General features: G+C 46.8%; 1 protein-coding gene across 3 annotated transcripts in view; it reads left to right on the top strand.

Moving 5' to 3' along the window:
* The window catches only part of SLC9A7 (solute carrier family 9 member A7), a 164,462-nt gene that overhangs the window by 122,344 nt on the left and 18,227 nt on the right, over positions 1 to 23,891 (top strand). For 2 of the 3 annotated variants that reach the window (XR_007132902.1, XM_047765700.1), the window contains exons 12-14: positions 1,408 to 1,561; positions 10,354 to 10,413; positions 19,625 to 19,688. Coding sequence is in view for 2 of the 3 variants with exons in the window: in XM_047765700.1 (XP_047621656.1) it covers positions 1,408 to 1,561; positions 10,354 to 10,413; positions 19,625 to 19,688 (278 nt within the window). In the remaining variant the exon portion in view is untranslated. The remainder of the gene's footprint in view (positions 1 to 1,407; positions 1,562 to 10,353; positions 10,414 to 19,624; positions 19,689 to 23,891) is intronic. The other variant, XM_047765701.1, reaches the window with a different exon arrangement.

The following is a 23,891-nucleotide window of genomic DNA, read 5'->3' as shown; positions in this document are numbered from 1 at the left end:
CCACTGAGCCACTACAGGAACTCCTGAGCCACTGTTCTTTAGTGAATTATAGTGAAGTTCTTAGATCAATGAAATTGTGAAATTATTGGAAAAGGTGGGAAAATATACAAATAGATATAATTTTTCATTCTCATAATACCCAAGGTAAATAGGAATTTATTCTAGTTAGCCATTAAAGGCCTCGGATTCACTCTTTACTGTAGAACAAATTATGAACATGGTATGGGGAAGGAAGGCAAGAGCTTAGAAAGGTCAACTCTAAAACATACAAATGTGGGGCCTTAATCCTAACACCTGTTAGTGTGATCAAGCGGCAGCAAACTACAGCCCCTGGGCCAGACTTGCTGGCTGCCTGTTTTCATCTACCTCACAGCTAAGAATGGCATTTACAGATGACTCTTTTACCATCTATTTAGTGACTAATGTTGAAACCCAATTAACTGAAATATCCCACCCTCCAAAGAATTCCATTGTTTTCATTAGTAGACCTGGATTCCAACAAATTGAACTCACTATTATACTTAATATAATTACTTTTTACAGTTGTATGACAAGATTATACTGTGATGCTTATACATGATGCTTGTAGTACTTATTATACTCTGGGTTTCCGCCCGTAAAAGTGTGTGGAAATTTGTTTTCTCTCTTTTATGTTAGTACCTCAGTAATATCCTTGATTTTTCCTCTTGGTCCTCAAAGCCTCAAATGTTTAGTGTCTGACCCTTTACAGAAAAAGGGCTACGTAGATCAGCACATATTGTTACTTCTCTGCCCGGCTTTCCTGAGGAAATGCTGAACCACAAACACACGTTTGATATATTGATACCCAGTCCGTTTCTTCTTTTTTTTTTTTTCTTAGCTTTTTAGAGCCACACCCACAGCGTATAGAGTTTCCCAGGCTAAGGGTCAAATTGGAGCTGTAGCTGCCGGCCTACACCACAGCCACAGCCACGTGGGATCTGAGCCGCATCTGCAACCTACACCACAGGTCATGGCCATGCCAGATCCTTAACCCCCTGAGCGAGGCCAGGGACCGAGCCCACCACCTCTTGATTCTTAGTCGGATTCGTTTCCAGTGTGCCACGACGGGAGCTCCGCTTTTGATGCGTTTCTTTTTATTTCATGTTCCCAGAGGAATGATCTCAGGCCTGAGCCAGGGTTAGCACTCTCACATGTGCCATGGCAAGCCGAGTGGTGTTCCCCCCCTTGGCATCTGGGCATTTTGCAAGTGAAAATGGCATACGGGAGGAAATCACATTCGTGCAACGTGCTTCTTTCAGAATAAAACAACTCAGGTCCCGAAGCCGGAGCGCTAACCGCTTCTTAGCTTCGAGCGGCGGCTGTGGATCTGAGGACACGGCGTCCTTTGTCCTTCTGACGGGAAGTCTTCCTCTTGGGTCCCCACAGGCCTCAGGGGAGCTATGGCCTTCGCACTGGCCATCCGAGACACGGCGTCCTACGCGCGCCAGATGATGTTCACAACCACGCTTCTCATCGTCGTCTTCACCGTCTGGATCATTGGTGGAGGCACGACGCCCATGTTATCGTGGCTCAACATCAGGTCAGTTGGCAACCAAGGCCCCCTGTGCATCTAAATACGTCCCTGCGCCCAGGCAGGGTTGTGCTACCTACAGCTTCGAGCCTCGGAAGCCTTTGACAGTTTCTTTGCATTTTGTTTGGGGAAGGATTAGCCATTAAAAAAAAAAAAAAAAAAAAAAACACTGAAAGCAGGAGTTCCCATCGCAGCTCAGTGCAAACAAATCCAACTGGGATCCACGAGGATGCAGGTTGGATCCCTGGCCTCGCTCCGTGGCTTAAGGATGCAGCGTTGGCTGTGAGCTGCGGTGGGGGTCGCAGACGCAGCTCAGATTCCGCCTTGGTAGGCTGGCAGCTACAGCTCTGATGCGACCCCTAGGCTGGGAACCTCCGTATGCTGTGTGTGTAGCCCTCAAAGAAAAAAAGAGACCAAAAAAAAAAATAAAAAGAACACAAATTCAGAGTATTGAATTTTCCACGGGGAAAACTGTCATTAAAATGTTTGTCAGAGAGTTCCCTGGTGGTGCAGGAAATGAAGGATCCGGTGTTGTCACTGCAGTGGCTTGGGTCACTGCTGTGGCATGGGTTCGATCCCTGCCTGGCCCGGGAACTTCTGCAGGCCACGGGTGGCAAAAAAAAAAAAAAAAAAAGTGAGGATGAAAATACAAGGAATTAGAATTACCTGGACCTTGCTAGAGCTGTGACATTAGGGCAAGAATTCAAAAAGTCTTAAAACTGCAGGAGAGAGAGCCGACAATAGCTGCTGGCAGTGTCTGGCATTTCACATTTTTTTTTTAAATCAAACCTAAGGCCTTAAAAAATAAGCTCTCCTGCCAGAAATAAAGGGGAGGGAATTAGAGTTTTGTTTTAGGAGGAAACTGTATGTTGTGTTTCTTGTTGCTTGAGTGCACAGAAGAGGTGACATTTCCTGCATAAGCCTCATTTCTTGCAGCCTTGTGGACATCCCCCGCCTGTGGTTTTTGCAGCTGTGTCAGGACGGAGGAGGCGTTGACCTGAGTTTGATTTTTTTTTTTCCCAAGAGCATTTGAATTCCCAAGTGTGCTTGTGGGAGTTCCCTGGTAGCTCAGTGGGTTTAGGATCCAGCCTTGCTGCAGCTGTGGCACGGGTCACTTCTATGACTTGAGGTCCATACCTGGCCCAGGAACTTCCACATGCCACAGGATGGCCAAAAAAAAAAAAAAAAAGCCTAGCACCAACAACATCAACAAAAACCAAACTGTGCTTGTGAGTTTTAGCACCTTACAGTAAAGCGGGCATTGGAACCGGGGTCAAGAGACCCACAGCCTAACTCTGGCCCCATAACCTCGCCATGTGTTAGGGCTTCAGTGTTCCTTCAGGGTAAATGAAAGCGTTGTCAGGTTTTCCTCCAGGTTCCTGTAGCTCTCTTGCCACCTGCCTCAGGTTTCAGATCTGCAGAGACAAACACGTATTGGGAATGAGAAGCCTTGGGTGGCGCATAGGTGTGAAGAATTCCCCGAAGAGCCACGAGATGGCAATGTTTTTGTTTTTTTGTTTTTTTTCCCACCTTCTCTGCTGGCCATTCGTCTGTATTCCCTTCTCTGAAATACAGAAGGCACGGGGCTGACAGCTGCAAAGCACGCCTAGCTCGCACACCTTGCTTGGAAGAGAGAACCTGTGAGGACCTCGAGGTCATCCTTGGGTTGGGGAGAAAGCCGGGATTTGAGGGAATCGTTTCCCTGCTCGGACACTTTCCTGTTGTTGGGAGGCAGGGGTTCCTGGTCATGTCCACTGCCAGCTGCACTATGTCTTGGCTGGCGTGTCTCGGTCTCAGATGTGGGTGGGTCTGCAGAACCTGGCTGCGCTCATCAGGAAGAGTCATAGAACAGCTCACGTTTGTGCGGCAGGAGTTGTTTGAGATGCCAAGGTGTATATTAAGATACTCCTCATGGCATTCCTGTGAGGGAGCTACTGCGATTATCTTCATTTTAGAGTTGAGGAAACGGAGGCACAGAGCAAGAACTTGCCCAAGGTCACAAAGCTTTAAGTGGACAAGCCGAGATTTGAACCCAGGCAGTCTTACCACAGAGTCCAGACTCTTGGGCACTGTGCTAATACTGCCCAGAGGCTTCCTGTGTTAGGGACGGTTTTTATACTGTAAAATTTGGGATGATTAAAATTTTAATTTCCTGGCGAATCTCAAAGAGTCAGGTTAAGGAAAAGAATTCATCTGTGGCAACAGAAGCCTAAAGAAGAAAATTTACAAACTTTTGGTTTTAAACATGAGACAGGAGATGGTACCCTCTTTGTTCTGTGTAGCAGGATAAGAGCAAGAAAGGAGGTTTACCCGGCGCACAGTTGAGAATCTTTGCATTTGGGGACCTCTCTGAGATGACTTCCTGCTCCAATTTGTCTGGTCACCCAGTAGGTGCCCTGGATGCTCCAAGCCTGGTTAAATCCTGGTTTGGGGTGTTTTTTCCAGACTATTTCATAAATCCTTTTCTGAGAGCTCTTCCCGCAACCCAACAGATACAGAACCAAATAATTTTCCACGGAGTGTAGAGTTGACTTGTGGCATTTTGCACTTCTCATAACCCTTTTCAAAAAGTGGGCCATTAAATTAGTCCTACCCAAGAGCTGGGAATCTGGGCTATGTTCCCTGATGCCTGCAAGCTGTAGGTACACATATAATAGTTGGATTGTTGTGAAAGTATTAATGGGTGTATAGATAGCACTTAAAACATGACAGCTAGCACATGGCGAGAGGTCAGGAAATGACATGTGTGAGAGATCCCGTTTCTCCACATCTTTGCCAGCATCTGATATTGATGCTCTTTTGTATTTTAGCTGTTCTGTTGGGTATGTGAGGATACCTCTTTGTGGTCTTAATTTGCGTTTCTGTCATGGCTAATGAGGTTGACTGTCTCTTCATGTGCTGTATTTGCTATTCGTATATCTTTGGTGAAATATCTGTTCAACTCTTTTGTCCATTTTCTGCTTGAGTTTTTTGTTTTTTGTTTTTTAAGGACCGAACCTGCGGCATATGGAGGTTCCCAGGCTAGGGGTCTAATCAGAGCTGTAGCTGCTGACCTACGCCAGAGCCACAGCAACGCTGGATCTGAGCTGTGTCTGCGACCTCCACCACAGCGCATGGCAACGCCAGATCCTTAACCCACTGAGCAAGGCCAGGAATCGAACCTGTGTCCTCATGGATGCTAGTCAGATTCGTTAACCGCTGAGCCACGATGGGAACTCCAGAACTAGCTTTTTGTTTCTTTTAATTTCTGTATTATTTTTCTGTTTTCAAGTTCATCGCTTTCTACTTCTATGTCTACGAGTTCCTTCTTTCTGTCCAACTCTACCCAGATAGTATAACGCAGCAAAGTATGCCATTGGTGACACATACACATGGTGTCAGTTCTTTATGTTTTTCTGGATGTGTGTTATGTAAGAGGTAGAAACTGACATTTACAGAGATGACATCAAAAGAAATTCCCTGAGAAATAAGGTAATGAGACTGATTGTTTTTTCTGGTTGGTGGTGTTACTCAGTAGCGACAAGTCATTTATGTGAACCAGGTACTTCAGAAACCCCCGAGAGCTCAGTGTGGTATTTTGTCCTCCGTGACCTCAGTGAGATCAATACTTCTCATTTCTCCAGGCTGCTGACAGAGGCCCTGCTAAGCTGCTAAGTGGCTGCTCAGCAGTCAGAAGCCCAGGATAGGACTTGGAGTTCCACCATCAATAATTAGGAGTTTGCTATGATTCTTAACCATAGCTACTTTCTAGGCTGTGTATAAAATAAAATAAATATAACCACAACCCAAAAAGCCAATTCACTGCTTTGCAGAAATCAAAACTTCAGCTTATATTTTTATTTTATTTTTTTTGTCTTTTTGTCTTTTTAGGTCCGCACCTGCGGCATATGGAGGTTCCCAGGCTAGGGGTCTAATTGGAGCTGTAGCTGCCGGCCTACGCCACAGCCACAGCAATGCGGGATCTGAGCCGCGTCTGCGACCTACACCGCAGCTCACGGCAACGACGGATCCTTAACCCACTGAGCAAGGCCAGGGATGGAACCCGAAACCTCATGGTTCCTAGTCGGATTCGTTAACCACTGCGCCACGACGGGAACTCCCCTCAGCTTATATTTTTAAATCAGACTTTTGTAATTTATATTTTATTATTATTTTTAAAAAATTTTATTCGTGTATGATTGATTTATAGTGTTGTGTCAGTTTCTGCTGTACAGCATAGTGACCCAGTCATTCTGTTTCTCATACTCTCTTCCATCATGTTCTGTTCCAAGAGGCTGGATATACTTCCCTGTGCTGTACAATAGAACCTCATTGCTTATCCATAGTAAATGTAATAGTTTACACCTACCAACCCCGAACTCTCCGTCCATCCTACTTCCTCTCCCCTCCCCCTTGGCAGCCACATGTCTGTTCTCTGTGTCCGTGAATCTGTTTCTGTTTGGTAGGCAGGTTCATCTGTGCCATCATTTGGATTCCACATATAATTGATATCACATGGTATTTGTCTTTCTCTTTCTGACTGACTTCACTCAGTATGAAAATCTCTCGCTACATCCATGTTGCTGCAAATGGCATTCTTTTGTTCTTTTTTTATGGCTGAGGCCACCATGAACAAGTACACAAATAACAAATGCTAGAGAGAGAGAGAGTGGAGAAAAGGGACCCCTCCTTCCCTGTTAGCGGGAATGGAAATTGGTACAACTACTATGGAAAACAGAACGGAGGTTCCTCAGAAATTTAAATATATAACCTACCATGTGATCTTACAATCCCACTCTTGGGTATATACCCAGACAAAACTACCATTCAAAGAGATACATGCACCCGAATGTTCATTGCAGCACTATTCACAATAGCCAAGACGTGGAGACAACCTAAATGTCTATCAACAAATGAATGGATTAAGAAGATGTGGTACAACTTAGTACGATGGAATACTACTCAGCCATAAAAAATAACAAAATGTTTTATTTTTTAATCATTTAAAAAATTAGAGTTAATTTACAATGTTTCAGGTATGCAGCAAAGTGATTCAGTGATACATATACATACACACATATATGTAGATTTACATATATATATATACACATATACTGTTTCAAATTCTTTTCCATTAGAGGTTAGTATAAGATATTGAACATGGTTCCCTGTGCTATACAGTAGGTCCTTGCTTTTTATCTATTAGTGTGTATCACTTAATTGCAAACTTCTAATTTGTCTCCACACACACAGACCCCACTGTCCCCTTTGGTAACCCTAAGTTTGTTTTTTATGTCTGTGAATCTTTTCCTGTTTTGTCGATAAGTCCATCTATGTCATAATTTCGATTCCACATGTAAGGGATATCATATGATATATATGTATTTCTCTGTATGACTTATTTCACTTAATATGATCATCTCTAGGTCCATCCATGTTGCTGCAAATGGCATTATTTCATTCTTTTTGGCTGAGTAGTATTCCATTGTGTGTGTGTGTGTGTGTATATATATATATATATATACACACACACACACACCATACTTCCTAATCCAATCATCTGTCGATGGACATTTGGGTTGTTTCCATGTCTTGGCTATTGTGAATAGTGCTGCAATGAACATAGGGGTGCATGTATCTTTTTGAATGAAAGTTTTGTCCAGATATGTGCCCCAGAGTGGAATTGCTGGCTCATATGGTAGTTCTATATTTAGTTTTCTGAGGAACCTCCAGACTGTTCTCCGTAGTAACTGTACCAGCTTACATTTCCATCAACAGTGAAGAGGGGTTCCTTTCTCTCTACACCCTTGCTAGCATTTGTTACTTGTAGACTTACTGGTATTAATGGTGGCCATTCTGACTGATATGAAGTGGTACCTCATTGTAGTTTTGATTTGTATTTCTCTAGGAATTAGCGATATTGAGCATGTGATTGTGCCATTTTAAGACATAATGGCAAAGTGCTCAAATTGTTTTCTCGTAACATAAAAAGTACATAATACTTTTCTTAGTCTCTTGAGCAAGTGTTGTTATTCACAAAGGTTGTAATTTTGGCAACTTAAAAAACCATCACGGAGGGAGTTCCCATCGTGGCTCAGCGGTAAACGAGCCTGACTAGCATCCATAAGGATGTGGGTTCGATCCCTGGCCTCACTCAGTGGGTTAAGGATCCGGCGTTGCCGTGAGCTGCGGTGTAGGTCGCAGACACGGCTCGGATCCCGCGTTGCTGTGGCTGTGGTGTAGGCCTGCGACTACAGCTCCGGTTGGACCCCTAGACTGGGAACCTCCATATGCTGCGGGTGTGGCCCTAAAAAGACCCCCCAAAAAAATCGCAATAGTATTTCAGCAGATGAGCCTTGTACATACATGTCCCGAGCACATTTTGGTGGCGTGGTGACTGTCCTCTTGGAGGGCCCAGCTTCAAGTGACACACTCATGAAGTAGTGATGATGGTGGGGGGTTAATGGCATACCCCTAGACAGCCCAAGGAACAGGGTACCCTTCCTACCCCCGAGTGCAGCTATGTGATCACTCAAGGACAGATAAGGACATTGCGCTCAATATGATCCTGTCAAACTGAGAGTTTAGGATAAAACTCTTTGTGACATTATTTAAGGAATAAGGGCAGGGAGAAGCCCTGAGCTCTTTATGTAATAGCATTTGTAACTGGATACTTTGTTAAGAATTTAAAGACGCCACCTCGTAGTCAAAGACCCGTATCCTCTAAGTGTAGACCTGGGCCTCGGATCTAATAGCCTCAGTTGCAATCTTGGTTCCACCGCTTTGTACTTTTGTGACCTTGGGCAACTTATTTAACCCCTCTAACTCTCAGTTTCCTCACCAGGTAAATGGGATGACAATAGTGTAAAGATAAAATGTGATACTTAAATAAACGTGATAAAGAATTGTTCCCCTGGAGTTCCTGTTGTGGCTCAGCAGGTTAAGAACCCAACTAGGATCCCTGAGGATGCGGGTTCCATCCCTGGCCTCACTCAGTGGGTTCAGGATCTGGCATTGCCGTGAGCTGTAGCGGCCTTGGCAGATGCGGCTCGGATGCGGTGTTGCGCTGACTGTGGTGAAGGCTGGCAGCTGCAGCTCCAGTTCGACCCCTAGCCTGGGAACCTCCATATGCCTCAGGTGCAGCCCTAAAAAGACAAACAAAAGAATTCTTCTGTTGAATGTACCGTCTGGCACATGTGAAGCATTTAGTAGATTTTAGCTATAGCATTATCATTGCTATTCACAGCATTGGTCCTGCTGCTATTACTGTTGTTATTGCTAGTGAATCTTACATTAGTGGAATCCAGCATGCCTTTCTGGAATTTGTGATACTTCAATACAATAGTAATTTATCAACTCTGGTTTAAGTCACATTCTGAACATGTGCCTAATTAAAAAGTGCCTCCTTAAGAAGCCTCATGTTCTTACTTGCATATTTCAGGGGGATTAGGAGCATGAAGATCCGGGCATTGTCTAACACCATGTTTCTCAGCTTTTTTTTGTCTTCATTCACCCCTCCGTAGGAGCCTTTAAATCTACCTTTTTATCTCCCTCTTCCACTGAAATTTTAATACCGCAGATCTATATATCTGTTTATGTACTATGGCGCTTCAGAGGGCTACAAATCACTGTCATAGCTAAAAATGTTTTTGTCCCATAAGAAGCCATTTTCACACCCCTGGGGGCCATAGAACCCCCATCCCCCATTGAGAATGCAAGCCTTAGTGCAGAGGTTCTCAAGTGCGGGCAGTTTTACCCTCCCAGGGGACATTTGGCATGGTCTGGGGACAGTTTTGGGTTGCTCCAGCTGCCGCAGGGGAGCGGGGGTTGCTGCTGGTGGTATCTTGCAGGTCAAGGCCAGGGCCCAAAATGTCAGGAGTGGAGTTCCCATCGTGGCTCAGTGGTGAACGAATCCAACTAGGAACCATGAGGTTGCGGGTTCAGTCCCTGGCCTTGCTCAGTGGGTTAGGGATCCGGCTGTGGTATAGGTTGCAGACGCGGCTTGGATCCCACGTTGCTGTGGCTGTGGTGTAGGCCGGCGGCTACAGCTCCAATTGGATCCCTAGCCTGGGAACGTGCATATGCCGCAGGAGCGGCCCTAGAAAAGGCAAAAAGACAAGAAAAAAAAAGTGTCAGGAGTGCTGAGGTTGTGAAACCCTGCTCTTAGTGTGGTGGTGGCGGCATTCGAGTGTCCTCTGAATACCCCAGCAATTATTAAGAGAGGTAAAAATGGACCATGTCAACTCTTGAGGCCAGAAGGTAAAGGGCAGAGCAGAAGTTGGGGTCCTGATTTCAGGTTGAACCTCGGGACAGTGTGATTCCTTATCTAGGGAAAAAAGGCCGTTCCGTCTTCTCTTGTTGCCGTTTTCAATGATCCAGCGTTCTTTGCTCTTTCTATCAAATATGTGTAAAAATGTGTGTGCCCACATGTCAAATACATGTTTAATAACGACGTCTCTATTTTTTTTTTTGCGTGGACGTGTCTTGCTTTAGGAAGCAGATGAATTCCTGAAAAAAGGGTACGAAGTACTTTTCTAAGCCTTGCATTGATTCCTCAGATCTCATCCCATGATATTTTGCGAGGCTTCCCTTCATTCCTCATCCATCTTCATTTGACCTGGCTCCTCGCGCTGTTGTCTGCAAGGCAAACGTAGCAGCCTCTCTGGCTGTTGGAGCACAGGGAGCGTTGAAGAGAGGGCATGGGTTTCCATTGCAAACGAGACAGCCCCGTCCTTGGATGGCTGGGGCCCCGGGCATGTGCCCAGAGCTCCCGGCTCCCCACCGTCCCCGTCACACTCACGTCCCCTTCTTCTGCTGCCCAGAGTTGGCATCGAGGAGCCCTCTGAAGAGGACCGGAACGAGCGCCGCTGGCAGTACTTCAGGTGACACGAGGGCAGCCTCAGAAACGCATTAACCGGGCCTGGCTTTTCTCCTCTTTCTAACCTGAGATGTTTCTCCGCCTGCTGTGGGTCTCTCTCTTCCCTCCTGGGTGTGCCAGCCCCCTGCCCCTTTTAGAAAGGGCGTGGGAGGTCTGGTCAAGTCTCATCATTTTGTTACCCTTCTCTGGGCGGATGGACTTGTTGCTGTCCCCCCCCCACCCCCACCCCCCTGCTCATCTAGGACAATGTGTGGCAGCCCCAGAGCTGGCATTAGTGTGACTCCTTGGACAACTGTGCTTAGTATGACGAGCAGCCCATTTTCAGAGCCACAAGCGCTTTTCCCACAAAATCCAGCGTGCAGTCTAGTAAACAAGGCTTTCAACTCAAGAGAATTCGAATTTTATCGTTCAGCCACGACTGGGGTGTGGTTTATACCAGCTTAATTAAGCCCCAACCCTGTTTTAGTTTTTTAAGTATGTATTTGTGACCTTGTACCTTATGGTGGTGGATCAGAAGATATTAAAAAAAAATTAAAAAAAACATAAGATAGCGAAAGACTCTTCGAATTAAATTTGTGTCTCAGTGACCATGCAAGGTTATGATTTGATGACGCTTAAGGGTGATGGCATCAGGCAATCAGAGTAAAGATTAATGTTTCTTCTTTCCTTTCTGTATCTTTTTTTTTTTTTTCCCTTCCTCTTTAGGACCGCACCCACAGCATACGGAAGTTCTCAGGCTAGGGGTCGAAGCAGAGCTGCAGGTGCCAGCCTACGCCACAGCCACAGCAACACCAGATCCTTAACCCACGGAGCAAGGCCAGGATCGAACCTACATCCTCATGGATACTAATCAGGTTCTTAACCTACTGAGCCACAATGGGAACTCCTCCTTTCTGTATCTTTAATTGGCATGCGTTCTTCCTGATCTGCTTCTGGGTGCTGGTAGGTAAATCAAAGGCAAAATAGGCTTGAACTCTGTTCTTCTCGTTATGAAAGGGTATTACTCCCTGAGCACAGTGATGAAAGCAGCGATACCTGTCCTGGGGCCTGCGTCTTGGAATATTGCCGGGTTCTGTAATGACATGCATACAATTAATTGGAGCATTTAAGTTCCCTGGATTCACATTTTCTTCCTACTGTTTGAAATACACACACACGTTCATTTTCAGTGACCTAACTTTAGGTACCAGTTAGGTTGCAGAGGAAACCCTTTCCTTCCAGAAAGAAGGTTGTTCGGGCAAAGTGCAAATTATTACACTTCAGGCATGAGAGAATTCAGATTCTGATCTGTTGTTCAGGGTTTTAGATGAATGTGCATGTCTTTTGTAGGCCCTCAGCCATTCCAGTGAAAACCTTCAAACCTAGGAGTTCCCTCATGGCTCAGCAGGTTAATGATCTGGTATTATCAATGGCTGTGGCTCTGCTTACAGCTGTAGTGCGGGTTCGATCCCTGGCCCCAGAACTTCCACACGCTGTAGGTGCCACCAAACGAATGAACAACCATTAAAAACTTACTGATGCAAGCAGAATGCTTCTAAACTCTCTGAGATTTCATAGCGTTTTATATGGTTAATCCGAATGTACAAATTATACCAAAGGGGAAATGATTCATTTTCTGTATTCCTTCATTCCAGAATGAGCACATCAGTGTGATGGCTTTATTTTCTCATTTGGTATGGGATTACCACATTTGTCTCATTCTTTTTATTTTTTATTTTTTGTCTTTCTAGGGCCGCACCCACAGCACACGGAGGTTCCCAGGCGAGGGGGGTGAATCGGGGCTATGGCCAGTGGCCTACGCCACAGCCACAGCAACATAGGATCTGAGCCTTGTCTGTGACCTGCACCACAGCTCATGGCAACACCGAATCCATAAACCACGGAGCAAGGCCAGGGATCGAACCCGCAACCTCATGGTTCCTGGTTGGATTCGTTGACCACTGAGACACGATGGGAACTCCACATTTGTCTCATTCTTAATGAAAATAAGGACAGTTTGGTTCATGCCAGAAGAAAAGACTGTTGAATATACTCTGATGAGCTCAACCTTGATGTATCACGAGAATGCTAAAATATGATACAATTAAAAGCACAAAAAAAGTTTTAGATTTATACAGTGGCCTAGATCAAAAGCATTATAACCAGTCAGGAGGGAAATATATATTGTGGACAGTGGCCTGAAACCAAGAACTTCAGAAAGTTAGGGAGCCCCATGTTTTCTGAGGCACTATACTTAAAATACTGCACCTGCTCTTTCTTACTGCCCAGCACCCCACCAAACACCCTGCCTGAAGGGTGATGCCCTTTGTACAGGTCCAGTAGAATCCTTGGGGATTAATCCCAGAGGCCCTCAATCCTGCCAGAAAAGTAACCTGAAGTAAACATCCTTTTTTTAGCGGGGGGGACTTTTTGCCATTTCTTGGGCCGTTCCCACGGCATATGGAGGTTCCCAGGCTAGGGGTCGAATCAGAGCTGTAGCCACCGGCCTACGCCACAGCCACGCGGGATCCAAGCCGCGTCTGCGACCTACACCACAGCTCATGGCAACGCCAGATCCTTAACCCACTGAGCAAGGCCAGGGATCGAACCCGCAACCTCACGGTTCCTAGTCGGATTCATTAACCACTGAGCCACGACAGGAACTCCAAATAGCCTTGAATGAGGAAAGAAATCACAGAACACCATCTGTGTCGCAAAAGCCCCTGGTCTGTTTTCTTTTGGCATTGGGAGGATAATGTGAGAAAAAAAAATGTAGGTATATATATAAATAACTGGGTCACTTTACAGCAGAAATTGACAGAACACTGCATATCAACTGTAGTTTAAAATTGTTTTTAAACAAAGCTTAACCCTTTCCTATAGATGATGGTTTCATTTGAACTCTTAATAATATGTGCTAATGAATAAGATGCCATTTTCAAAATATTAAATGACACCAAACAAATTACATGTGATTCACTTGCATTTAGAAGCCTATTTTCCACAGCAATGTTGGGATTTCTACAAAGGACCTTTTATTTGGTCGTCTACCAATCTGTATACCGTTTGACTTGTACCTTTTCATGAACATTGAAATTCTATGTTAAAAATTATTTTTTAAAAAACTTACTTACTTCATACCTTAAAAAAAAAAGTGGGGAGTTCCCGGTGTGGCTCTGTGGTTAATGAACCCGACTAGTGTCCATGAGGACGTGGGTTTGATCCCCGGCCTCTCTCAGTGGGTTAAGGATCTGGCGTTGCTGTGAACTGTGGTGTAGGTTGCAGACTCTGCCTGAATCCCATGTTGCTGTGGCTGTGGCATAAGTCAGCAGCTCTAGCTCCAGTTCGGCCCTTAGCCTGGGAACTTCCATATGCCACAGGTGCAGCCCTGAAAAGACAAAAAAAAAAAAATTAAGTGGCAGTTCCCAGGGAAGCAGGTTTCTTTTCTCCCATTCAGCACTTTTATGTATCAGTAGCAGGGACCTCCAAGACCCTCCAAGGGGCCCTCCTGCATCCTCAGGAGGTCCTCGGAGGCTCTGTGGGTCAGGAATTGGGCTGCGTCTCAGGCAGGTATTTGGTAGCAAGCGGCTGCAGCGGGGGTCGGAACTTCCAGGGCAGGGGGAGGGAAAGGCAGGGAACGGGGGCGCTGGGTAGGACCATGCTCAGAACTGCAGGTGTCCAGGGGATGCACACGCTCAGATCTGAAGAGGACTCTTCTTGGGTGGAATTTGATTAGCCATACGTTTCAGTTAACTAGCATTTTCCTCCTAGCCCTTCACTTTTAGGAGAAGGAGAAGCTCAACACAACATTATAGGACTTATCTGGGGTGGTGGTGGGGGGACCCATGTAATCACTGGACTCTATAGCTTCCTATTTACATATGACCTGTAGTAATATATTATAGCATCTGTGTCCATGAATCTTTGCCATTTGTGGGTTTTGGACCCTGGAAGAATAGGAGATCCTGAATCATCATTATTAGTAAATTGGATGACATCAGAGACAAGAACATGTACGCATGTATTTGTGAAACATTTTCACCAAGGATATAATTACATGTTCTTTCTATTCTTCTGAAATTGTGAAAAACTTTAAATTCCGCCCCCCCCCCAAAAAAAAAAACTGAAAGGATAGAACAGTGAATATCCAAGTTCTAACCTGGATACACCAATGATGAACATTTTGTCATATATTTGGGGGTCATTTTCCCTCTGCCCCCCAACCATTTCAGAGTACTTAAAAGTACCTTATGGGAGTTCCCATCGTGGTGCAGTGGTTAATGAATCTGACTAGGAACCATGAGGTTGCGGGTTCGGTCCCTGCCCTTGCTCAGTGGGTTGACGATCCGGCGTTGCCGTGAGCTGTGGTGTAGGTTGCAGACGCGGCTTGGATCCCGCCTTGCTGTGGCTCTGGCGTAGGCCGGCGGCTACAGCTCCGATTCAACCCCTAGCCTGGGAACCTCCATATGCCGCGGGAGCGGCCCAAGAAATAGCAACAACAACAACAACAACAACAAAAAAGACAAAAGACAAAAAAAAAGTACCTTATAGACATCGTGACTTTCTAGCCCTAAAAACGTCAATATGAAACCCCTAGGAATCCAGGCTTCTACATGCTCCTGATATCTTTATCTCTCTCTCTCTCTCTCTCTCACACACACACATGTGCAATCCAGGATCCCATCAAAATGTTTGGTTGCTTGTTCTCTCTCTCTCTCTCTCTCTCTCTCTCTCTCTCTCTCTCTCTCTCTCTCTCTCTCTCTCTCTCTCTCTCTCTCATCCATGCCCCTGCTTCTGGACACCGTGTGCTCCAGCTGACGTGGCTGTCATCGCTTTAGTCTCTTAATCTAGAACAACCCTCCCCTCCTCCTCTTTGTCTCTTATGACATTGAGGGTTTTGTTTGTTTTATTTTTTTAAGGATTCAAGATCATTGTCTTGCGTAAAGCCCTACAAGCTGGATTTTTCTGATGTGTTTTCCTCTTGACTAAAGATAGATAATCATTATGGTGTGTGGCCAAAAATACTGTGAACGTGATGTTAGGCAATTCTTATTGCATCATACCGGGTGGTGCCTGGTTGTCAGGCTGTCCCTTTATTAGTGATGTTAAATTCGATCACTTTAGACCCCAGGTCTCTCCATTGTAAAAGCACCATTTTCCCCTCATAAAAGATAACGTAGAGGGATCCTTCAACATTGTACAAATAGCCAGATTCCCAGCCACACTTCACCTCCCAGGAAAATGAGCCTCTGGTGACCCTTGTTTGAAACAGTGATTACAGTGTGAGTGGAAAATGCTGACTTTTCTAATCCTGTCCTTCCTTTGATGTCGGGAACAGTTATCTATATAGAAGAGCTTTCAGAGGGTTTTCAGTCTTCTTTTGATGACATGAGCCATCTCTCCACTGTCTGCCTAATCAGTCCAAGCCAAATTTTCCTGACTATTTACGGCACGACCGAATTGTGTCTCTGCAGGATCCCAGCAGGGATCTTGGGTGTTATCGCTGAGAAGTCAGAAGCCAGCAGACAGCTGTCATTTTTTTTTTTTTTTTTTTGGTAGAGTAAAAAAGTGATACTAGAGAGATATGGCCAGAATGAGTACTTTCGAGAATCTGCACTGTCCGATCCAGTAGCCACTAGCCACATGTGGCTGTTCAAGTTTAAATTTTAATCAATTGAAATAAAACTTCAAATGCAGTTCCTCAGTCGTATTTATTTATTTGCTTATTTATCTATTTGTTCAGGGCCACACCTGCAGCATCTGGAGGTTCCCAGGCTAGGAGTCGAATCAGAGCTACAGCTGCCGGTCTACACCACAGCCACAGCAATGCCAGATCTGAGCTGTGTCTGCAACCTACACCACAGCTCGCGGCAACACCAGATCCTTAACCCACTGAGCGAGGCCAGGGATTGAACCCGCAACCTCATGGGTCCTAGTCAGATTCTTTTCCGCTGCGCCACAGCAGGAACTCCCCTCAGTCACATTTAACACATTTTTTTCAAGAGTACAGTGGCCACATGTGGCCAGTGGCTCCCACACTGGACAGCGCAGATCTAGAGCCCTGCCGTCAGTGCAGAAAGTTCTACTGGACGATGGCAGATCTAGAATCACTCTCAAATTAACCCAAGCAAAATGTCGACCAAGTTCGGGATGAGGTTAGGATGGCCGTAATTTTGTGAGTTCATCCTGTTATTCCAATGTTTTGGGTTCCTGTTGCTTTGGATTCGGGGCTGGCCATGTGGGCCTTGGGTAGGTGGATCGGTTCCTCTTCTGTTGCTGGGACTTGAATGAAAACAGTCAAAACTGGAGTTCCCATCATGGCTCAGTGGTTAACGAACCCGACTAGCATCCATGAGGATGCGGGTTCAATCCCTGGCCTCGCTCGGTGGGTTGAGGATCCAGCGTTGCCGTGAGCTGTGGTGTAGGTTGCAGATGCGGCTTGGATCCCATGTTGCTGTGGCTATGGTGTAGGTCAGTGGCTACAGCTCCAATTCGACCCCTAGCCTGGGAACCTCCATGTGCCATGGGTGCGGCCCTAAAATGACAAAAGACGAAAAAGAAAAAGAAAAAAAAAGACTCCAAACCTAGTCTTGTTAAACAGAATTTCTTTTAATCCTTGTTAAACAGTATTTTTTCTCCCAGCAGAGGTTCGTTGAAAGAATAACCGGGGCTAGATCGCATTTGGCAGCTTTTATGATATTTGACTTTATTTTCTTCCTTGTAGTACAGGCACACTTAAGCCTTTTCTCCTACTCAGAGGCTGCCCATTTCGTGTAGGCTGATAAAAATCAATTTGTTTTATCTTTACTGGCACGGAAGCCACTTACAAAGGCTAATGCACCTGTTTCAAAATTCACACTAAAGAAAGGAGCGCTTATTTGTGGCAGATCTAAACTGCTGTGCTCTTGGCCACACTGCATGCTCACATCATCTGGTTGCTCCTGCCCCCACAATAGCCTCTCTGTGGTAAGGCAGAGGGCTGCCGTGTCACCTGGCGTTCCACTGGGCTGTCTGGGAGACAGACTGGTAACCAGTGCTCTGCCCCTGTCTCTCAGTCTTTACTGGGGAGCTCATCTAAGTAAATTAGTCTTCCATGAAGTGGCTTCATGCTGCTCTAGAATCCGCGGAACAAGGCCCAGTATTGGATTCCTAGCTCTTCCTCTCACAGATGCTGACACCATACAGAGGCATTTACTTAACGTTCACTAAGACTCTCTCAAAACACGTGAGAGTTAAAAAATCAACAGCTAGGAATTCAGTAAGTGACCTCTCCACTTTGGGTGCCCCGAGGCTCTGGAGTGACCTCTGTGGGGCCCTGGGGCCCCTGGCTTGGATGGATTTCATGTCCAAAAGAACTCTGATGGAGTTCCCCTTGTGGCTCAGCGGGTTAAGAACCCAGTGTTGTCTCTGTCAGGATGTGGGCTCAGTCCCTGGCCTCGCTCAGTGGGTTAAGGATCCGATATTGCCGTGAGCTGCTGCATAGGGCACAGGTGCAGCTGGGTCTGGCATTGCTGTGGCTGTGGTGTAGGCTGGCAGCTGCAGCTCGGATTCAACCCCTGGTCTGGGAACTTCCATATGCTGCAGGTGTGGCTGTAGAACAAACAAGCAGACAAAATCTCTGAGATGTGTTGCTCAAAAGCCCCTGGATGGTATCTAGCTATGAGGACAAGCCTCCAGCCCTCAGACAGTGACCTCTAGTCCATCTCATTCCCTACAAAGACTCCATCAAACCTCAGGTCCATGGAGAGTAAATGAGGTGCCAGGTACACTGTCAATTTTAACTAAGTGCTCAGAACAGAACCTGGCATAGTAGGCACTCATTAAGTGTTTGCTGAATACACGAATTCATCTTGTGGTTTTAAACTTTGCCTTCAGCAAAATATGGGGTAACTCTTCCCTTCCCTTCTGTGTCTTCCCCACCCCTATCCAAGGGGCATGCGCCTTGGGTTCGTGCTTGACAAGCCGAGAAAAAGACATTGTAGACGCTGTCTTTAAGAAAAGGGTTCACCTGTGTTGTCTTCATTTCCTTCTTTCTATGAGTCTCCTTTCTCAAGTTATAGCCTGGACATCACAGGTGGGGAAGCGAGAGACAGAGCAGGAAAAATAAGGCACACGTGGGGCTTTGCGCATCCACTGTCTGCTCATCAGAGTCAGCACCCTGGTGCCGGACTGTGAATAACAACACTCCCCCCGCCCCTGCATCAAGGCCATTCAGCACCTCTCTTCAAGTTCAGATCAGACCTGCTGAACGCGGCATGTTCTATTTGCCTCTTATGATACCAGCCATTCTTTGCCAAACTGGAGGGAACAAGGAAAGCTAGAGAAGGTTTCTGGCATCTTCCTTTCCTCCTCCATTGCCCCACATTATCCACGTCATTGATGCCACAGTTCTCTACCTTCGCATGAGGAAGGTTCAAGGAGAAGAATTAACAGATCCATAGAGTGACACTTGGTATGCTGCTGAGCCAAGACAACCCCCCCCCCCCCCCGCCCCGGCCAAGTGCTATCATGGAATTCGTGATGAAGGGGATTTGGCCGCTTTGCTTTTTCTTTGTGTCTTCAGTTGTTGATCTCACATGTGTGACTTCTCAAATCATCTCTGCTCCGGGAGGATGCTTGGCCCCCGGGATAGAAAGTTAATGATACGCATGCGCAAATGCTTAGGGGACACGTACGGGCATCTGCGCCTTTATTTGAATTCGTCCAAAAGATAAGATAGATGACAGAGGGATAGGTATGTTTTAGAGAAAATACAGCAAAAAGTTAACGGTAGAACATAGGTAGAGTGTATAAGGTGTTCGCTATAAATTCTTTCAAAACGTCCCTGGATGTGTGAAAAATTCCATCGCAGAAGGTTAAGGGAAATAAAAGCAGTGCAGCCAGAAGGGAAGAAGCGGCAGAGAGGAAGCGGCTTGGGGCAGCGGAACCCGGCTTTTCTAGCTGGGACCGCCTGGTGCAGGAAGGCAGACGGATGTCAGCGGGTGCCGTTCCCCAGAGGTCCTCGCTTAAGGTGTAAACACACGGGATCGACTGTGAGTCCTACCCCTGGGATCTGATGTGGTTGTACGACCTCTCTCTCACACCTTTTGCATGACAGCCTTGCCCTTCTTCTAACTACTGCTTCCACTTGGGGAAAATGGTCTGCCTCTTAGCTACTTTCAGCCCGAGTGGTCACCACCGGTCCAAGCTAATGCGCTCTCGTTTTTCTCCTTGTCTTTCTCCCCGGTGACTTACAGAGTTGGTGTTGACCCAGATCAAGACCCACCACCCAACAACGACAGCTTCCAAGTCTTACAAGGGGTAAGTCACAGGAGATCCTTCTTCTCAGAAAGATGGTATTTAAAAAAAAAATTAAAAAATAGTTAAAATTTATCAAGCATTTACTACACACCAAGCTCTTTGCGTGGATTCTCTCCTTGTGATCTTGACAAGAACCTTACGATGTAGGAACTCTTGTCCCCATTGTACAGATTAGAAGCTGAAGGTTGCAAATTGAAGTGAGACCTCTAAGGTCAGAGCATTAGAAAGGGATGGAGCCAGGATTTGACTCCAGAGTCACTGTTCTTAAACAACACATGAAGGGGATGAGCCGGCTTTCCCTATGACAGTGGTCACGACCTGATAAGGCATTCTTGGGTTGATGCCCCATAAGGGACACAAAGCCGTGACCTCTGAAAGTTCTAGGTAATTTTTTTTATTTTATTTATTTATTTATTTTTGGCCACCTCACAGGATGTGGTGTTCCCAGGCCAGGGATCCGATCTGAGCCATAGTTGTGACCTAAGCTGTAGCTGCTGCGGCAATGCCAGATCCTTAACCCAGTGTACCCAAAAGACCTTTGCTGTTATATTAGAATTGGCCATTGTGCCTGTTGGGAACAGAAGATTTTTGTTTTGGAGGGTTGGTTGGTTGTTTTGGCCACACCCAAGGCATGCAGAAGTTCCCGGGCCTGGGATCGAGCCCTCGCCACAGCAGTGACCCCATGGAATCCTTAACCCACTGGGCTAGGCCAGGGAAGTCTGAGAAGTTTTTTTAATTCAAAGTTGCTATTTGACCTGAGGTTTTTGTTTGTTTGTTTGTTTTGTTTTTTGGTCTTTTGTCCTTTTAGGGCTGCACCTGCGGCATATGGAGGTTCCCAGGTTAGGGGTCGAATCAGAGCTGTAGCTGCCGGCCCACCCCACAGCAACTCGGGATCTGAGCCGCATCTGCGACCTACACCACAGCTCACAGCAACACCAGATCCTTAACCCACTGAGGGAGGCCAGGGATCGAACCCGCAACCTCATGCTTCCTAGTCAGGTTCATTAACCACTGCGCCACGACGGGAACTCCTGGCTTGAGTTTTGATTAGGGACTTTAGAAAACAGGGGTTCAGGAATGATGCACCTGGCGGTCTGACAGTCTGGGTTTCGCCACACTGGAGATCTGAGGAAACCTGGGTGAAATTCATGATGACCTCTTCATTTCCCTGAAAAGAGAATAACGGCTCTGGTAGGATATGCATCCTCCAGAGACCTGTGGCCAGTCAGGCTTAATCTGGTAAGTAAAGCTGATCACCACCAGCTGGACATCCAGGGTTTAGAGCAATTTCATCTTGACAGTTCCAGGCCAGTCAACACCCCCGCTCCACCCACCCCACCCCACCCCCGGGCCCCAGCCCTTTGCTGGTTTCCACTGTTCCTGCCTCTGGACTCAAGCAGTCTGTGAAAGGAAATAGATGAAATGGTTTGAGTGTTTTTCACGTAGCTGAATGGGGCTCAGAGACCTTGGGCTACTTTATACCAAACATGTGGAGATGTTTGAAAAGCAATGGGTCCTGAGCGCTGGCGGTTCTGGTGGTGCGTTTAGTCCGGGCAGGCACAGCTAAGGCAGCGCCCCCCCCCCCCCCCCAGCCCAGGCAGAGTGAGCCTTGGAAACCCGTCCCTTGGGCTAAATTTGACCAGGCAGGTGGCAGCCACTTGCTCTGCACTCCCCGTGGCACTCCTTTGGCCCGCCCTAGCCGGGAGCTGTGTCACAGCTTCCCCTGAGCCCCTCTCCTTCCAAGCCTCATGCACCATCAGGCAGAGGGCCCTCAAAGGCAGTTCTGTTGGCATTTTGAAAGGCTTTCAAGGTTGCTGTCAGACTGGGGTGGCAGGGTGGCGGGGGTGGGGGGGGCAGGAGTTGAACTTCCAGCTTGGTTCCTCAGGACACCTTCTGAAAAATGACTCATGCCCTCGTGCAGAAAGGGCCTTCTTTCTCCAAGTCCTCCCGGCCTGACCTTGGTCCAGTCAGCCCTGAACAACAGGGCAGGGAGCCCTCGGTGGTCATGAGAAACCAATAAAACAGAGAAAGAAATGGCCTTCTCATTTTTGGGTGAAACCCTGGGTTCTTGCAACTTCCCCTGAGATGGGTCCAAGTCACATGCTCAGTGTTGTCATGAAACTGAAATCAGAGGCGGGGAAAATCCAGATGTTTGCTTCCCATTAGAAAAGAAAGGGCCCTTCTCTTGACGGCGTTTGCTAAACACTCCCTCTAAAAACAAACAAGAAAGGGATATTTGACGGGAAAGCACTTGTCATAACGAGCACGATTTTCCGCACTGGTCCTCGGAGCCCAAGGTTATAAACAGAGTCATGGCTACAGAGCCGCAGAATATTAGGTCATGTGGGCGCAGGAAAAGAGCTGTTGGCTCAAACTTTTGGCTTCGTGTGAGGGCAGCGTAAGAATAGTGCGGAGAGACTTAAGCCTCATGTCCCTGGCAAGTTTGACTCATTAGAACCAAACAAAACAAAACCCTCCAGTTGCTTTGTTTCTCCCGAGGTCTTGGTGACTTTGCAACCAAAACAAAAAACAAGCCCAGCTGGAGGCAAGCTGCCCGGGGCCCCCAGGGACCACCTCCCAACCCATTCAAGGCGGGGGGGCGGGGGGCGCGGAGGATTTTTCATGCGGACACAGCTGAGATTTATGTTGGCCAGACATGCAGACACATCATTCGCCTTTACCCGCGTTTACAGGAGCGGGCTCATTGATGAGGCTGCTTTGGAGAAGCTAGGAGCCCGAATCCGAATGGATCCCGCCTCTCTCATCTCAGCAGGACAAGGTCACAGGCAGGACATTACTGGAACGTGGAGGAAGGGAAGCCACCGTGCTTGTGGGGCTTGCGTGCATGCATGCGTGTGCACCGGAGAAACACAGAAAATCAGTGGTTGATCGTTGCATTGACGTGTATATCTTTCTGGGCAGGTTGGGTTTGCTTGTTTCTGCATCCACCGTCAGGTTCTCTCCAGGCTGAAATCTGAAATCCAGTCCCTGAAATCTTTAACGTCCAACAGTTGTTGAAGTGCTTTTCCTCAGATCATGACCCCTCCTCCCCGCCTTTGATTCCTCTTTCTGCTATTTTTTTTTCCCCCTTAGAATTCAAAATTAACATTAATGCATTCACTCATTTGACACATTTATTGAGCCCTTGTTATGTTTGAGACATTCTCTCAGGCTCTGCAAATACATCTGCAAACAAGACAGATGCATCTGCGTGCGTCCTTAGGGTCTGGTGACAATGAGGTGAAGGATAAGGGTGGAGATTGGCAAAGGTGAGGTCATGGAGGGCCTTTCTGCTTCTCCACGTGGGACCGTGGGCCTCTCCTTGCCGTTCCGAGTGGCCGTTTAGCAGCCTGCGCATCACTGTTAGAAATGCAGGTTCTCGGGAGTTCCCTGGTGGCTCAGCAGGTTAAGGACTCGACATCGTCACTGCTGTGGCTCAGGCCGCTCCCGTGGTGTGGGTTCGATCCCTGGCTCAGGAACTTCTGCATGCTGTGGGCGCCCTCCCCCCCCAAAAAAATCATCTTTGCCATTGGAAATATTAGGAATTTAAATAGTGCTTGCGACTTCCCTCTCTCTACTTCTCTCCCTCTGCTCTTACCTTCTCAGAGATTTCTGACTCATCCTTGGTATCTCTGTTACAGGTGGAATTGGTACCCCCTGAGATTTAGAAGACAGACTCATAATCATGACTCAGATTTATTTCCTTCTTGTCGCTCACCCCTCACTTGTAAAGCTGCCTCTCCCTCTAACACTCAAGAGGATGAGGCTAAAAATGCCTGTGCTTGACCAGCCGTCCCTACTTTCAGAGTCTGTCATCCAGCAACATCGAACCCCAGCAGTGCCCTCAAGCAGCTGCCATTGGCCCCCTTTTTAATATTGATTGTGCTGTTTATAATACTCGCACAGAACAGATGTCCTAAACCCCAAATGAATGTTTGATTTTGCAAAAGGGCTTTTGATTTTTTTTGGGGGGGGGCCTGCATGGAGGTTCCCAGGCTAGGGGTCGAATTGGAGCTGTAGCCGCCGGCCTACACCACAGCCACAGCAATGCGGGATCCAAGCCGCGTCTGCAACCTACACCACAGCTCACGGCAATGCCAGGTCCTTCACCCACTGAGCGAGGCTGGGGATCGAACCCGCAACCTCCTGGTTCCTCGTCAGATTCGTTTCCACTGCGCCATGACGGGAACTCCTGCAAGTGCT

This window comes from Phacochoerus africanus, chromosome X, assembly GCF_016906955.1.
Source record: "Phacochoerus africanus isolate WHEZ1 chromosome X, ROS_Pafr_v1, whole genome shotgun sequence".
Taxonomy (NCBI): domain Eukaryota; kingdom Metazoa; phylum Chordata; class Mammalia; order Artiodactyla; family Suidae; genus Phacochoerus; species Phacochoerus africanus.
Note: the sequence above shows the minus strand (reverse complement) of the source record. Positions and strands in the feature narration are given on the sequence as shown.